General features: G+C 36.5%; 1 protein-coding gene across 1 annotated transcript; it reads left to right on the top strand.

Moving 5' to 3' along the window:
- The first annotated feature begins 15,579 nt into the window (after nucleotides 1-15,579).
- Nucleotides 15,580-17,048, top strand: LOC134667130 (polyglutamylase complex subunit TTLL1-like). Its single transcript, XM_063524412.1, has one exon. The coding sequence runs from the start codon at nucleotides 15,678-15,680 to the stop codon at nucleotides 16,977-16,979; it is 1,302 nt and encodes a 433-aa protein (XP_063380482.1). The 5' UTR covers nucleotides 15,580-15,677; the 3' UTR covers nucleotides 16,980-17,048.
- The last annotated feature ends 93 nt before the right edge of the window (nucleotides 17,049-17,141 follow it).

The raw sequence follows: 17,141 nt of genomic DNA, 5'->3' as shown, positions 1-17,141 counted from the left end.
AAAAAAATAAAAATCTGTGTATAAGTAACATACTTAATGCCAATACTATGACTTTTAAATATGTTTACGTTAGAGTGGTAGTCCACCTGTCCAATTTCATTGCGTTCCACTCTCTTCATTAAGCAAAATGTGAGACGCAATACAGATTGCACAAAGAAATTGGATGAGTGGAATACTACCCTCAGCTATTAAATGTTAAATGTAAAAGTGGTGTGGTAATCGTATGGAGGCTGATGAAAGAGTTTCTTGTTGGACGTTCTCTTCTGTCAGTCCCACAAGAAACTCTTTCATCAGCCTCCATACGATTACCACACCACTTTTACATTTAACAGTTTTAGTCAAAGCCCTTGTAAACCAGTAACTTTGGAAAATTACAACAGTTTACTTCAAATTGAAGCCTTTTATTTGAGTCGTCGAGATCCTGACCTGCACGGCGGCTACAGCAACATAAAGTATTAAAGTGAGTAACCCTTTCAATGTTCACCAACATATACCTCAAGTTAGTGTAATTTTTACTACATTTGCTTTTATAACTGCAAAGTGGAAAGTTCAGCTTTTCGCCTCATGAATACTGACTATGCTGTAATGAGAAGTTTCCCGACTTTTCTTTTAATTATTAACGGTGCGTCCAAATCTAGCGAATGCAAATGCAAGTTTGCTACACAGAGATGAAATGTTTTAATATGCAATACCTACTCAATTTCAATTTCTTTGTTCTTCAATTTAGGCATAAAATAATGCTCCTATCTAAGAATGACAAAAAATACGGATAGTTGCTAGTCGGACTCGCCCACCGAGAGATCCGTACTTTTTAGTATTTGTTGTTATAGCGGCAACATAAATATATCATCTGTGAAAATTTCAACTGTCTAGCTATCACGGTTCATGAGATACAGCCTGGTAACAGACAGACAGACGGACAGTGAAGTCTTAGTATAGAATCCCGTTTTTACCATTTGGGTACGGAGCCCTAAAACGTACATTTGAACAGAGTTAAAATTAAACATTCAAAATGATCACAAACATACCTATAGGTAGGTATTAAAGCCACTAGGGCTATGTATTTAATACTTAGGTACTGTATTGATTAAATGTCATAAAGGCTTCAGCAAAAATAAAATACATTTCATTTACAAAAATGTCTTTCCTAAAATATGTATTTACTCAAACATAATCAAAAACCGCTCCTGAAAGGAATAATTATAAACATGAAATCTCAAACATGAAAAATCATGAAATCTGAATGTCGTAATGAATCACCATTTTAATTAAAAACCATTCGTAATAAAATTGTGAAACATATCTCTTACAAGACTTTTCCTGTTCCCATTGCTTACAGACCGAATGCCTCACGACCTGATTCGAACTTTAAGATGCGTCAAAAATTTGCTAAATACGATATGGATCAGATATGTCAGTTTCAAAAGTGACTTTTGTTGCTGTATCACTGGTTGCAAGTATAGGTATATAAATCTTAACGTTACGGAGGATTCCTTACGTATTCAATAAAATATATCGATTCGCGCAAAATAGTAATGTCTTTTATTACGGAATATCTGGGACGAGCTTTACTCGGAAAACATAAAAAAACTCAAAAATGCGCATTTTCCTACTACAGATAAATCCTAGCTAAATCGATTTTTCGCCCCCAATATAGCAAATTTCATCGAAATCGTTACAGCCGTTCCCGAGAAGCCCGAAATATATAAACAAGAATTGCTCATTTAAAGGTATAAGATTTCTGATTCCCGACTCATTTACACACAACTTTATGTCTTTTCTGTTAAAAAATACGTATATATGTGTAAAATTTAATTATGTGATGGTTTTCGCCTGAGCCTGGGTGATCTAGCCTAATTTAAACATTAGGCTAAGTGCCACTTGCACCTTCACTACCCCGAGGGTATACCGTTAAACTTAGAGTTACCATGGTTACCAGTACAATTTGACACTGGGTTAACGGTTTAACCGGTTAACCCCGGGTTAGTGGGATGGTGCAAGTCGCGCTAAGTCACTTAAGTTTAACTTTTTTTAGAAATAAGTAGGTAGTATAAAATGTTAAAGATCAAAATGCCTCAGTTTTCTTCTCACTTAGTTAACCGGTTTGTTGCGTCTTCCATTTTCGAAAATTTTTGGCTGTGGCGGCTAACTTATTTCATGACACCACAGGCGTGCCATAGAATATGATGGCACGCCTGTAGCTCTACTATCAGTTGGCAGAGTATTTTTCACTTACACTCGGTGAATAAACGTGCCGTGTGTCACGTTTTACGTTTCTTTACGGTCTTATGTACCAAACTTCACTCCACTCCAAACGATGCTGTCCCTTTCTAAGTATACTAAAAAACAGAGCAAGAGTTATATCGGAGTTTTATACAGCGCCTCTAGGACTCACTTAAAGAACTAAATCCCACCAAAAACATAAATGTGAAAAAGGAGAGCCAAGTTCAATACAAAAATTATGCTTGGCTGTGGGGCTCGCCGCAAAAAGAATGGAGATCTAAATGAGTGCCTCTGCCAAGTTCTATGCAAAATCCAAATATGTATTTATAGGAACAAAATAACATTATAAACAAGTATTAAACTCTATTTCTTTGCTTTATTGGATACCTATAACAATTGCTGTTATTTAAAAAAATGTGAGATCTTAAAGTAGGTTAGATTTGACTTGGCCAGTTTTCATTATATCAATCATTTTATATATATTGTAATTCTGATAAAACCTGGCCAAGCCAAATCTAACCTACTTTAAGATCTCACATTTTTTTAAATAACAGCAATTGTTATAGGTATCCAATAAAGCAAAGAAATAGAGTTTAATACTTGTTTATAATGTTATTTTGTTCCTATAAATACATATTTGGATTTTGCATAGAACTTGGCAGAGGCACTCATTTAGATCTCCATTCTTTTTGCGGCGAGCCCCACAGCCAAGCATAATTTTTGTATTGAACTTGGCTCTCCTTTTTCACATTTATGTTTTTGGTGGGATATCAATACTTTTTGTAAAGAAAACTAGGCAGGTATTGAGGTTTAATGTTTTTTCTTGTGTTTCCGCTGTATGGTTTTTAAGCAGGCCACTGACGAGCCTTCCAAATGGATACCGTTACAATGGATTCATCCAAATGGAAGGCATCCTAATATTAAACATTGTACGTTTTTGACATTCACGGACCGATTTTGGATTGCAGCCACGCTATTTGGACTGTTGGAAGGCTCGTCAGTGGCCACCTTTACTTCTGTTCTTTGTATAATTATGTGGTACCGCGCGCCGCCGACGACACACCGTTGGCCGGTTGTTTAGAGCGTATTAAAAGTTTTTTGTATGGGGACACCACTTATTTTTTGACTAAACTTTATTTTAATATAGCAAATATAATAATACATATATTGGGGTAGTTTCAAATATCTGCTTGTAACGGTTCCAACGCTACAATAAAAAAATATTTTTTTGTATGGGGACCCCCCCTATTTTTTAACTTTTTTTTATTTTTAGATTTTTTCCTACGCTTACACACAATAACCGAGCTGGATTCCAAATTTCATCCTTCTAGGTCATCTGGAAGTAGGTTAGGTTTAGGTACTTATATCAGTCCCAATAAAAAATGGTTTTTTTGTATGGGGACCCCCCCTATTTTTAAACTTTATTTTATTTTTAGATTTTTTCCTACGGTTACACACAATAACCGAGCTGGATTCCAAATTTCATCCTTCTAGGTCATCTGGAAGTAGGTTAGGTTTAGGTACTTATATGTCAGTCCCAATAAAAAGTGGTTTTTTTGTATGGGGACCCCCCCTATTTTTTAACTTTATTTTATTTTTAGGTTTTTTCCTACGGTTACACACAATAACCAAGCTGGATTCCAAATTTCATCCTTCTAGGTCATCTGGAAGTAGGTTAGGTTTAGGTACTATAAGTCATAAGTCAGTCTTAAAATTTACGACTTTTTGACCTTCATACCTTTATAACCGTTTGAGCTAGCTTCATGAAATTTGGGCTTCTAGGTATCCTTATGGATATAATTAAACACACGTAGTTTTATGTGTTTACGTCAAAGATGTTTTGAGTTATAGAAGGGTCAAAAGTGGCACCAAGTGGTTCGTGTAATATTACACTCGGCGCTGGCTAGCCAGTTCCTTTGCTTGAACTTGGCTTGACACGCTGCCGCGTGTCTAGATAAGAAAATTGACACATTTTCTCACGTCTACGTAATTTACTATCTATGCATCTCGCTCTCGCATATTAGTGCAAGTGAGATGCACAGAAAGTAATGTTACATATACTGATGGTAGCCGTGAATATGGAGGGTAGAGGTAAGGAGAATCCTTTATGACTTTATGAGAAAACTCCTTTATGGGAGAATATTTGCAAAAACTGGGCACGCTGTCAGCTATTATAATTTTTCTAAATCTCTCCAGAGTAGCGAAAAAAGAAAACCCATAAACCTAGTTTTTCATTGTATCAATACCATACTAAAAATCATGGAGAATGGAAGTTTCTCGTATTTAGAAGTGGAAAAACGTTTTCTCTTTTTGTATGGACGATTACGACGTATAGTCAGACCGTAAAAAGTCTGCAGCGATTTTGATAGCCCACGCAGTGCAAGTGTCATTTTAAACGTCAAACTTCTATGAAATTAATAACACTTAAGCTGCGTGGGCTATCAAATCCGCTGCAGACTTTTATTGGTACTACTATAGTATACTTCCCTCTTAAGGTTTTTGACGGAGACTTTTTCATTAATTAATTACATGGAGATTGTATTCCTTTACCTCTACCCGCCACTTAGAGCATTTAGAAAGGAGATGTCATCGCTGTCATTTTCTTTACAAAACGCGGGGACGTCAAATGTATTGCTATTTCTACATGATTTGTACGTAACGTACAAATAGCCATGTCAGTCCATACAAAAGTTTGCACAATTGTGCAAGTTTTTCAGCACAGGGGTGAAGAATATAGACTAGGTATCTGCCGTATTCGAACTTCAAGATATTCACAAGAGACGACACGTACTAGATCCATTCTAGATACGTTATAGTTTAGATATCAACTAGTTCTCTTTTGCAGCGCAATTCGGGCAACCAATGTCACTTTTACGTTAGATAGCGTAAGATATCTATTAGATGTGAATTGGATCTCTAAGTCAAATCCCGAGGAAGTCGTTCAAGAGTATCTCCAGAATCACGCCAATGTCAAATTTGACAGGTTAGATCTTAAACATATCGTTATCCTACGAGTATCTTGATGATGATGTCTAAAAGATATCTAATAGATATCTATTTCAAAATCCGAATCAGGCCCTATGATATTTGATTTATTCGGTTGTCAATATAAAACAAATGTAGTTGTTCTTTCTTCTTGTATGAGACGCCATTAATATGTAGTCTTGCTTGAGATTAAGAAACATTATTTGGTGTTAAAACAAGCTTTTTTTTCCTGCTTGGAACCCTAATCCTAACAGTAAGCACTCAATGACCACTCCAGTTATTAAATGCTCTAAGACCAATTTTGTCACTTTGTTACTGACTCAACCTTCATTCTAATTTTTTTTAAGTTTTGACGTTGCCATAGTTACGAGAATAATAAACACATCAATATTAGTAAACAATGTATAAAATAAAATATATTGTATTCAAGAAAAAAATTGCAAAATATGATAATTACGTAAACATCATTAATTAACGAGTTAAAATTATAACTTGGCGTGTTAAAAAATAGGAAGCAAAGTATATGGCGCGATTATACAGGCTACTTTTGGCTACATATTTATTACCTATGATGAAAATAGTACACACATGGGAAGAAATCTTAAAATACTAAAATAGGTATATATTATATTATGGTCCGCTTCAGTCCGCATCATAACAACGGCCGTCTCCTACTGCTAAGTACCATTATCAAATAGAGTGTGCGGAAAGAGAAGAGTTGTGAAATGTAGGGGAGCCCATACATTATACCTACGACTCTTCTCTTTCCGCACAGACCCTGACCTTAATAGCGATCTTAATTTTATAGTAAATGATCTCGAGTATATTTCAGTGCCAAGCGCCCCATTTCCTATACAAAATGAACCCACGCAGCGGGTTTTTGGCAATAAATGTGTTTAAACCTTATTTAAATTTTCAGATTCTAAACCACCACGAAAAGTTTTTGAAGAAAGTTTTATATTTCCTGTTACCAAATTATTCCTGTTGACATGAAAAACGATTACCTAGGTATCAAACACAAGAATTTGAACATCGGAAAATAAACTATACTTACTTATTAAAGAAAAATAAATAAACTCACAGAACATTTGTGTGTTTTATTTTATGTAAGATGATGATAATATTAATAAAATACGTAGGAATTCTTGCGTACATATTATAATAGGTCTTGCGGTATTCTTATATGTGTTATGTGCAGTGTGCACCCAGCAACAAAAGCAGCAGCATATCGTACCGCTCCTTGTAACGAGCCTTAATTCTTATTGCATACATGCATACGCATGCATACATGATGCCATCCGGATTTTCATGGAAATGTTGGTTCTTGCCTAAAACCAAAAACTGCTCGTAAGCAATGTGATCTTCGCAAATGTAGCAGTAGAAACAGGAAAATATGATGTCAAGTATATCTCATTACCTTTGTACTAAATCAGCCTTTTATCGAGCTATTAATTGATTTACCCCTTAAAGTTTTGCTTGAAGTTCACGTACTGGTATAAATTTATACATATTACGTTGAAAATTGCATTAATACTCGTGAAAAATCTGCGTATTTGTTGTGTTTACAAGTTGACAGAAATGACACGTTGAAAACGCACGTATTTTTCGTGTCACTGTCACGTTTACTCGCGTTAAATATTTACGCAGAACAATTCTGGCTCAGTTTTCATTATATAATTAGAAAGAGAGCGTTTTAGGTGTGAAGTTAGGCAAGTATGGAAAACTCGCGTAAAAACGTTTATAACTCATGGTACCAATTGAATTTTTTAGTTCTTTACGTGACCGGTAGAGGCTCTGTACAATTACTCCATACATTTTCCTTAACTTTCTCACTGTCTTCACTTCTCACTGTCATTCACGAAACTGATAGTAGAGCTACTGTCGTGTCATACGCCACACGTTAAAAACATTGATCACACGCCTAAAGGCTTGATCACACCGGATTGCGTGTGCGTGACGTGCACGTACGCGTGCGCTAAAATGGTGGAACCGCACACGCACACGTCACGCAAGCGGTGTGTCGTCTCTAATAAGGATCTGTATACTACAACAGGCGTACACAGGCCTTAAGACGCTCGGCTAGCAATAAGAACAACTCCGCGACCTGCACTTTTAAAATATCATAGTAATCACCGAGCAAGATATTAAATTCCGCGCCAGCTCTATTCCATTTAAGGTTAAAAGGTAAACGGGTTCCCGCTGCCCGCAAGGCTTTTAAATTAAGAAAACGAAAAAGTTTTTATAGCGTCCTTTTTAATAAATGTTCGGATGTGTTCTTAGCACGTTAGCTATGGGTCTAGAATTCTAGATAATGGTTGGCATAGCATGGCATTACCTGCATAGAGTTAGACCAAGAAAAGTCTACAACGATTTTGATAGCACACGCAAAAGTGTTATGCTCGTCTATATACCTATACGTCATAATTTCATACAAGTTTAACGTTTAAAATAACACTTGCACTGCGTGTGCTATCAAAATCGTTGCATACTTATCTTGGTCTCAGTCTTTTTTTTAAACAAAATTGTCTCAGAAGTTTCGACGCCACAGTGGAACCTACCACGCAATCATGACATTCATAGACTGCTAAAAATAACCTAGTTCCCTAGTCGAGTAAAAAAGTGTGCCAAAAAATGCACGGAATGGTCATTAGAGATGATCCACTAAAGATGATTTCGCGTGCTTTTGTCTCGAAGAGGACAGAAACAGCTGCCTTCTCATTCTAACACTCACTGTTACATTATTTTACTAATAAGGAAAAATTAGGGCAAGATTCAGCCTTGAGCTCAATTTCAAATACGTGACGTTAGCTTAAATTGTAAAGGTACTGTAAAATGGGGTGAGTTGGCTGAAATTTGACTTTCAAACCTCGATAAAATTTTATTTTTACATGTGAAAACTGAATGGTGTAAGTATATAATAAGTGGTTCGGACGTTTGTATTTTAGTTTGTATTTTATTTTGGGTAGTTCCATTTCATAACTTTGACGATAAAGAGGAAAACCCACCTCACCCCGTAGTGCCTCGTATTTGGGGTGAGAGGGTTTTTCATACAAAGGTGATTTTGGAAGATTGTTGGATCGTTTTTTTTTTATTATGCGTATTACTATAGCCCCATTTTAAATTGGAATACATTATTTTTGTAGCAGTAGCCTTAAAATCCCTTCTCACCCCCCTCTCAAACCTTCTGTCCCCATTCATAACCCAACTCTCCCCGCGAAACCTACTCACCCCGTTTTACGGTACCTACGTTTAATTAAGGGACGGGAATTATTCAATATATAAAATGATTGAGATATTTGAGATTCCTTTGCAAGCGAACCTTGATTAAGATTTTTTCTCGGATGAATAATAAATGAGCCATATAGGATCATTGAATAATTTTACGGTTTAGACTCACTTGTTTTTAGTCACTCGCGCGACATGTTTCGGAGAGCCTAGGTCTCCTTTCTCAAGCACTAGCAGTGCGAGCAGCGTGCATGACGGCCGTGTATCGCGTACTGCAGCTCGCCGCGTCGCACGGTAAAATTATTCAATGTTAGTATGTCTCACAACAGCTTAAATTCGATCTACCAGGTTTTTTGTAAAGACAATGTAAAAATAGATATCAAGTTGAAATTATGACCAATGTCATTGCGTCTCACTCTCTCATAAAGCAAACTGTGAGACAAAATACAAATTGGACAGGTCACTTAATTATTTCATCCAACCTATCTGGGGTACTTTCCGTTGATGTAGAATGACGAAATGTGGCATAAAGAAAAAGAAAAATCCACAAATTCGTAATATGAAAACCGGGCAAGTGCGAGTCGGACTCGCGCACGAAGGGTTCCGTACCATAATGCAAAAAAGGCAAAAAAAAACGGTCACCCATCCAAGTACTGACCCCGCCCGACGTTGCTTAACTTCGGTCAATAATCACGTTTGTTGTATGGGAGCCCCACTTAAATCTTTATTTTATTATATTTTTAGTATTTGTTGTAATAGTGGCAACAGAAATACATCATTGACGGACATCGGACTAACGGACGGACACCAGAGTCTTAGTAATAGGGTCCCGTTTTACCCTTTGGGTACGGAACCCTAAAAATTGACCTAATAACATTCCCTCTCACCTTACCAGAGCCATTAAGCTTCATTTAAATTGCATTTCCCAAAACAGCTGTACCGGGCTAAAATGCCGTGAATTTCCGTCTTGTTTTCATTAATAAAACAAGGCCCGAAATCAAGAGCGGGCTCAACCGCTAGCACGGCCCATTAGACGACCCCCAATTTGTTGAGATTTTCATTCCACTTCGCTCGTGAACAGGTTTTTATACAATTTGTGAGGTCAAAGACGTTACGGCTTTCAAACATTTTTGAATAATTTTACGGTTTAGACTCACTTGTATCAAAGAGAATAGATACTTAGTATAATACTCGTAGAGGGCTATTGCCAAAGTAAAATTTGTAGTCACGGTACATTTACTGCCATCTATTGACACACGATTAAAACTTAAAATAAAATTGAAAATGTATAAATTAATCAAAATATGTTTACGGATAAATGATTTTTAATTTTTATTGTTCCATAGGTACTGGCCCATGTTCTTTCACTGATATGTGTTAAAATTGTTAAATATCAAACGGTGTCAGCGCCATCTAGCCGAGAATAGGCCAAAGGTGTGTGCGCCATCTATTCGAGGATGACTTTTTCTTGATTTCCGAGGCACGTTTTTTTCTTAGACTTTATTTATCTTATACGGAGTTATATATATCTCTGCTTGCATTAAGCGACCGTTTCAAAAAAAAATTAAAAAATAACAAAAAAAAATGTGTGTGAAATTGTTCAATGTTAGTATGTCACACAACAATTTAATTCGGTTCATACGCTTTGTGACAAAAAATGCGGTGAAGGTAAAGTTTGAGTTTGAATTTATCATCATGACGCGACAATTACCTTTTGAAATACGCAACATAATACCTCCTAGCCCATGAAGGCCTAGTTTCCCTTTTCGTTAGAAGGTCAGATGTCAATCGCTTACATAAAAGTTGATAATAGTGGTTGTGGCAAATCCTATAATGAGCCGTGGACAAAATGCCACAAGAAAGAAGATGATATCGATACCTGCTATCCTTTGTCCATGTAAAATACTTAAAAATGGAACTTAAACTACGAACATATTAAATTACTTCAGAGTTTAAAAAAACCCATATAAAAATCTTACTCCAATGTATTTGTGTACCTACTTATTTTTAATCAAATCCTGATAGCTTTCTTTCCAAAATTCATACATTCTTACTGAAAACCAATTCCTTGGAAATGTTAATAGTGAATTTAAGAAAACCTTTCGGAATACAATACCGGTGTGAAAAGATTGACAATAGCGATTTCGTACCAATCGTGCCCTTCGTCATGCGAACTGTCAAGCCTTTTGCGTCCCTTTGATTTTATCTATATGAAAAATTGAGCTGTTCTACGGGGGACTGATTTGACGAAAAGGTTCCGAGAAAAATTCTTTGATTTCACCCGGAAATCTTGTTTTATTATATGTATAAGTCAACAGCAGATGTGAATGCAGATGATTTGCACGTGCTTTTTTTCTGATATGTCACGAAAGTTCAAACGTCACAGTCATTTCACGAAAAAGTTAACAAGTTTTATTAATAAATACAAAGTATGTTAATAATTTGAGTAGGTATTGCCAGGTATAAAAAGTAACACTTAGTTGGAGTTAGTATAATTTAACTCGATGCAGACTCTCTGCACCTACATCAAAAATGCATTTTACATCAAAAATATGACAGTTAAATACGAAGAAAATGGCGCCCTAATTTGTTTTCTTGCTATTTTATGTCGCACTGTTCTTCACAAATGGAAATTATTTAACACTTAGCTTTATGTATGTAATAAAAGGTAAATTAAAACCAAAATATTACTTTGCTACTTAATCCGCGTAAAAAGATAACGTGCTAGTCAATCAGTGCTAACCCGTTATACTTACTTGCGTATTTTTTGCATGCAATTAATTTTCCCACCCACACACGGAAAACGGGTTCCCGTTGCCGGACGTCAGACCGTCAACAGCTCCTGAGGATGCCTCGCAGAGAGGCGAAACACGTGTCGAGTATTATTCTTTTGGTGGTGGTTTGTTATATTTATTTGCGTATTTATTTTTGCGGTGGGAGGGTGGGAAAATTAATTGCATGCAAAAAATACGCAAGTAAGTATAACGGGTTAGCACTGATTGACTAGCACGTTATCTTTTTACGCGGATTAAGTAGCAAAATATTACTATATTTTGGTTTTAATTAATATGGATTTCCGCAAAGTACCGCCTGATTCTATTCACTAATAAAAGGTATACTAACCCTTTGCTTTAAACACCTCTCACACTACAGTACATTCTACTACTCTGTCTCTCTGCTCTCTCTCTCTCTGCTCCTCTGCTTATATACGAAATATCATTTGATATTTACCAGTCGCTTTTCGGTGAAGGAAAACATCGTGAGGAAACCGGACTAATCCCAATAAGGCCTAGTTTACCCTCTGGGTTGGAAGGTCAGATGGCAGTCGCTTTCGTAAAAACTAGTGCCTCGTCAAATCATGGGATTAGTTGTCAAGCGGACCCCAGGCTCTCATGAGCCGTGGCGAAATGCCGGGATAACGCGAGGAAGAAGAAGACACTACAGTACATTCTACACTATGAAATAATCTTGATATTTTTTCCCATTTCAGTAAATCCACTTTAAGTCCACGTTAAGCTAAACTATTTGATATTTTATTCCAACATCAATGCTCAACTGAATCCTACAAATATCCGTCCATAACGTTTACAGCTGAATATGAAATCTTATAATATCATAGCAACCGCATATCCAAGACATTTCAGATAGAATAATACAAACAAAACGCAAGACAAAAAATATTGAGAGAGATTTCTTTAGGGAATTGAAGTTGCCTTGACTGGAATTGGATAGTGAAGTAAAGCTTGCCACGGTCTTATTTTTACCTCGCTTGAGCGGGAAAATCCTTTCCACCGCTCGACTATCAATCAAGATTTCATTTGTATAATTTGCCTTTTTTTCAGCGACGCGTTCTGTTTTACTGATGGGTATTTTTAGGATGCGCCATGTTTTGTTTGGGTTGGAAATGATGAAGCACGTTTTCAAGATACTCTTTAAGTATCAAGATTAGGTAAGTAGTGTTTAAAAGAGTATCGGCTAAGTATGTACGAAGTGCGTAGTGGATGAACTAAACGTAATGAGAAATTCCATTAATAATATGAACTTTTGATGAACTTATACATAATACTTGACATATACATACCTATGTTAGAATATGAGGAATAGGAGGAGCGCTGGGTCATAAATTGAACATTATTGTTTAATCTTAAAGTAATAACTTTATGTCGGTATGTAGCTCAAATATACAAGTGAATAAAGTCAGACCAAGAAAAGTCTGCAGCGGATTTGATAGCCCACTGTAAACTCACTAACCCTAATGCTTCAAGGAAATAATTAAATAAAATATTGGCCATAAATATTAGTGATCGTCTAGTTCAAAATGTAGGACCCTCTACGTTGTGATAAAATATCTTTATGAAATCGACGTACCTATAATTAAAATAAAATTGAAATAAATTGATTTTAATTTTCAATGAATAAAACAAATGAAGAACAACAAATTAATAAATTAAAGAACCGTTAAATAAAATAAAATTATCGCAATGGACGTCCGTTTATAAAAAACGTAATCGCAAATACGAAATAATAATAATAACAAATATTCGTATAAAATTACTTTTACTGACGCAAAATAAACCGCCAGTATTAACCGTCCGTAATTGAAAGAACATCCGTACTTCAATAAATTTGTACGTAAATAAACAAAACGAAGTAAACGTAAAACATTAAATTACCCGTAAGCTCAAAATAAATAAAATAATAAAAAAATCTAACTACATAAATGAACATGCAACTCACCGAAAACAGCATGGCTAAGGAATAAAATTAATTAGTTGACTTAATTACCTGACTTACATGTAGATTTACAATGTTGTAATTTAATAACTAGTAACTTACTTCTAACTTAAATATAATCTCGTCGCACAGCAAAGCAACAACGATCTGAAATAAATGCCCGACCTCAAAGGGTCCTTGTGAGACAGACCATAGGTCTAGAATGGGGAACCTAAATTATTACTTTGTTTTTGAATGTCCAGGGGCTCCCTGCCATCCTACACCCCTGCCTCGCGTGACGTTGAGAATGGAACATGCCCGTCTACGCGTCCTTCAAAGCCGTCAGGAAACAAACCTAGCTAAACCAAAAACATTCAAACCATCACACCTACTCATTATTCTACATTCTTCACTTTCTTAACGTTCTTAAAAATATATTTACGCACAATGCATTTTTAAATTACGCTAAGCAATCTACGCGCTGCGGTATTTACGCTTCCCTAACACGGCATGCAGCTCGCGTATTTGTGATGAAGCTAGTGAGTGTGTTGATCTGTACAAGGTGCTCTGAATATCATTTATACTCTACAACATTCACTGTACTGCGAATCCCTTAAATTGGCCTGCATTGTCACTCTACTTCCACTAATCGACGCAGATGCCGAAGGTCCGTATAATCGAGTGATTACATCCCAGAACCCACAGAGCGATATGTTGCAGAAAATATAAACAACTCAGGCCTTGGTTGTGTACCTAATGTGTAGTGTAAAGGCTTCGGACTTCTGAAGCACTGACACGTCAGATACTTCAGGCCAAAGCCAGTTTCGGCGTCCAGCCGGCAGGAGCTACTCTCAGCCACCGACCTTATTCCGAGTGTACCTAAATGTATGTATGCAGATAGACTAAACGTGTGGTGTGTCAGCTATGTATGTGTTAGTGTAGTGTGGTGTGTTTCGAGTGTGTGTACATGTTTTCTGTGTGTGTGAGGCACAAAATACATGGTGTGTGTAAAATAGTTTTTTATTGTGGTTCACTATCTCATCACAAATAATAGGATCAAAGAAGCAATCAAATGCGTGACACTACAACTTCGTCATTCTGTCGGAAAGAGCCAAATTATGGATTGTATATGGTATTAAATTAAGCTCCTCCTCCAAAACAACTTCATTGCAATGCCAACATTCAATTTATGCAAGCAGATAAAAATAAAAGTGATTTTATGGGTGTTTTATCCGCTTTCATACCAAATTTAATAAATACTATCTAAATAAAGAGATACGAATGTAGCCAGAAGGGCTCCCTATAATCTTCTTCTCGTTCGGTCGCTCGCTCAGCTCAGGAACATTGCAGAAGAGATCTATTATGTCCTACGTACAAATCGTCCACTGCATGACGACTTCCCTAACCCTTTGAAATACGCTGAACTCAGCTTAAAAATACAACGAACACCCGACGTGACGACCTAAAGGGATAAAAGGATTAATTTCTTACACATTACTCTTAATAACTAAATTATAGATATAAACACTCCCTGACTTCACTGACTCTATTAGACAAGAAATACACTTTGCTCTATTATAAAATAAATAAAAAACCAATTTATAAAAGAAATAGAGTTTTAACACTTAAAATCTCTACACAGAGTTTATTGTCATTATAAACTACATTCGTAAAACTTCACTTTTAGAACTTTACCTATTCTAGCTATTAAAAATTTACTGAACACACAAATTAATTGATTTCTGGCTAAATGTCACGACGCGTATTCAGCCAGTCCTTTCGAGCTTCAAATCCCGACTGCTCTCCTAGAGGTCTATTTTTTAAAACAATAATATTCACACGAAATAATGCACGTAACAGGAAGACGTTATGTACGTACAAATTGCATTAACATACGTCATTTCTGAATTCGATTAGTAAAAGTTTTTAACTAGACGACGTATGTGTCACCTTATTATAATTAACCTATGCCCTTTTTAATACGCATTTGCAACAGAACTCTTTGTTTTAGTTAACGTACTTATGATAAGAATCAAATATCCTAAGAGCGGCGCCGAAAAAGGGCCACATGAAACCAAACCTATGATTTTGTGTTTATATTAGGTCGATTTCAAAGAACTGCGACGTGTGAATATATTTTTAGAGATCCGCATTAAAATACTAGCTATTTGTAAGAAACCTATACCTAACCCTGTAACATTGCTGTTACACCACGCAGTGCACGTGTTATTCTAAACTTCTATGAAATTATGACGTAAAAATAACACTGACACTGCGTTTGCTATCAAATCCGCTGCAGACTTTTCTTGGTCCCACTCTAGGTATTTGATAGGTATGAAAAATAAATACTCTACGCAAAAAGGTTTTTTAATATCCGTAACAACCATATTATAACCATATCATAGAGTAACTTATAACCATATATATTATTAGTCACCGTTGACAATGTAACGTCAAATAAATGACAAACATTTTTTTAGCACTTTCTTATTTAATTATTTTCGTTTCAAATTTATAAAAACTATTTCACTATGAATCAGGAAGCCAAAAAGAACTTACCCAGTTTCAGCAAGAGTCCGACATGTAGCGAGAAAAGTAGAGTGACCTATTGCACTGACCTGGAAAAGTCCGTGATCATATCCAACTTCGAGCGCAGAGGGTGGGTCCAGGTGGGCCCGGATGACGAGTGGAACTTCTACTGGTCCTTCACCACCAACTGCCGGAACATATTTAGCATTGAATGCGGATACAGAATGAACGACAACCAAATTATAAATCACTTTCCAAACCACTATGAACTGTCAAGGAAGGACTTACTCGTGAAAAACATCAAGCGATACAGAAAAGATTTAGAAAAAGAAGGCAGTCCTTTAGCAGAAAAAGCCGAGGTGCAACTACCGAACGGTCATGTCGGCACTCGATATATTCATCTAGATTTTATACCTGTGACGTATGTGCTGCCAGCCGACTATAATATGTTCGTCGAGGAATACCGGAAATCTCCGCAAAGCACTTGGATCATGAAGCCGTGCGGCAAGTCTCAAGGCGCCGGAATTTTCTTAATAAACAAACTTTCGAAACTAAAGAAGTGGTCGCGTGAAGCGAAAACTCCCTTCCACCCCCAATTCAGCAGCAAGGAAAGTTATGTTATATCACGTTACATCGACAATCCGCTTTTGATTGGCGGAAAAAAGTTCGATCTCAGGTTATACGTGTTAGTCACATCATTTCGTCCTCTTAAAGCTTATTTATTCCAGCACGGGTTCTGTCGCTTTTGTACAGTCAAATATGACACGAGTGTTACCGAGCTCGACAATATGTACGTTCATTTAACTAATGTTAGCGTACAGAAGCACGGCGGAGATTACAATAGTATGCACGGCGGAAAGATGAGCATTCAAAATTTCCGTTTATATTTGGAAGGCACTCGCGGTCGGACGGTGACGGATAAATTGTTTGCGGAAATGCAGTGGCTTATCGTCCATTCATTGAAAGCAGTTGCGCCCGTGATGGCGAATGACCGGCACTGTTTTGAATGTTACGGTTATGACATAATTATTGATGATGCGCTCAAACCGTGGCTGGTGGAGGTGAATGCTTCGCCTTCGTTGCAGTCTACTACACACAACGATAGAATTCTGAAGTATAAACTGATTGATAATATCGTATCTGTGGTTGTGCCGCCGGACGGCGTGCCAGACGCCAGGTGGAACAAGACCCCGAGCCCTGATGCGCTCGGCGACTTCGATTTATTAATCGACGAGGAATTCATGGAAAAGGAAGAATGTAATCTACGTCACTACATAGCGAATAGTCGCCGGTTTAGACAGTGATTTTTATGGTTATCATGTTCATATTATTTTTGTATTGTGACTTTTAAGTAAAATTTTGAAAAATTGTCACTGGTCTACTGTTTGTTTTTATATAAACCTCCCTAGTTTTTTGCAGAAAGGTTAAAAAGGTATACCTACCATAAAATTAACTAATGTTTATAT

This window comes from Cydia fagiglandana, chromosome 9 (assembly GCF_963556715.1).
Source record: "Cydia fagiglandana chromosome 9, ilCydFagi1.1, whole genome shotgun sequence".
NCBI lineage: Eukaryota > Metazoa > Arthropoda > Insecta > Lepidoptera > Tortricidae > Cydia > Cydia fagiglandana.
The sequence above is the reverse complement of the archived record's forward strand: the minus strand, read 5'-3'. Positions and strand labels throughout refer to the sequence as shown.

Excerpts from the sequence above, each read along its gene's own strand:
- LOC134667130 (XM_063524412.1), top strand. The coding sequence starts at position 15,678 with ATGAATCAGGAAGCCAAAAAGAACTTACCCAGTTTCAGCAAGAGTCCG.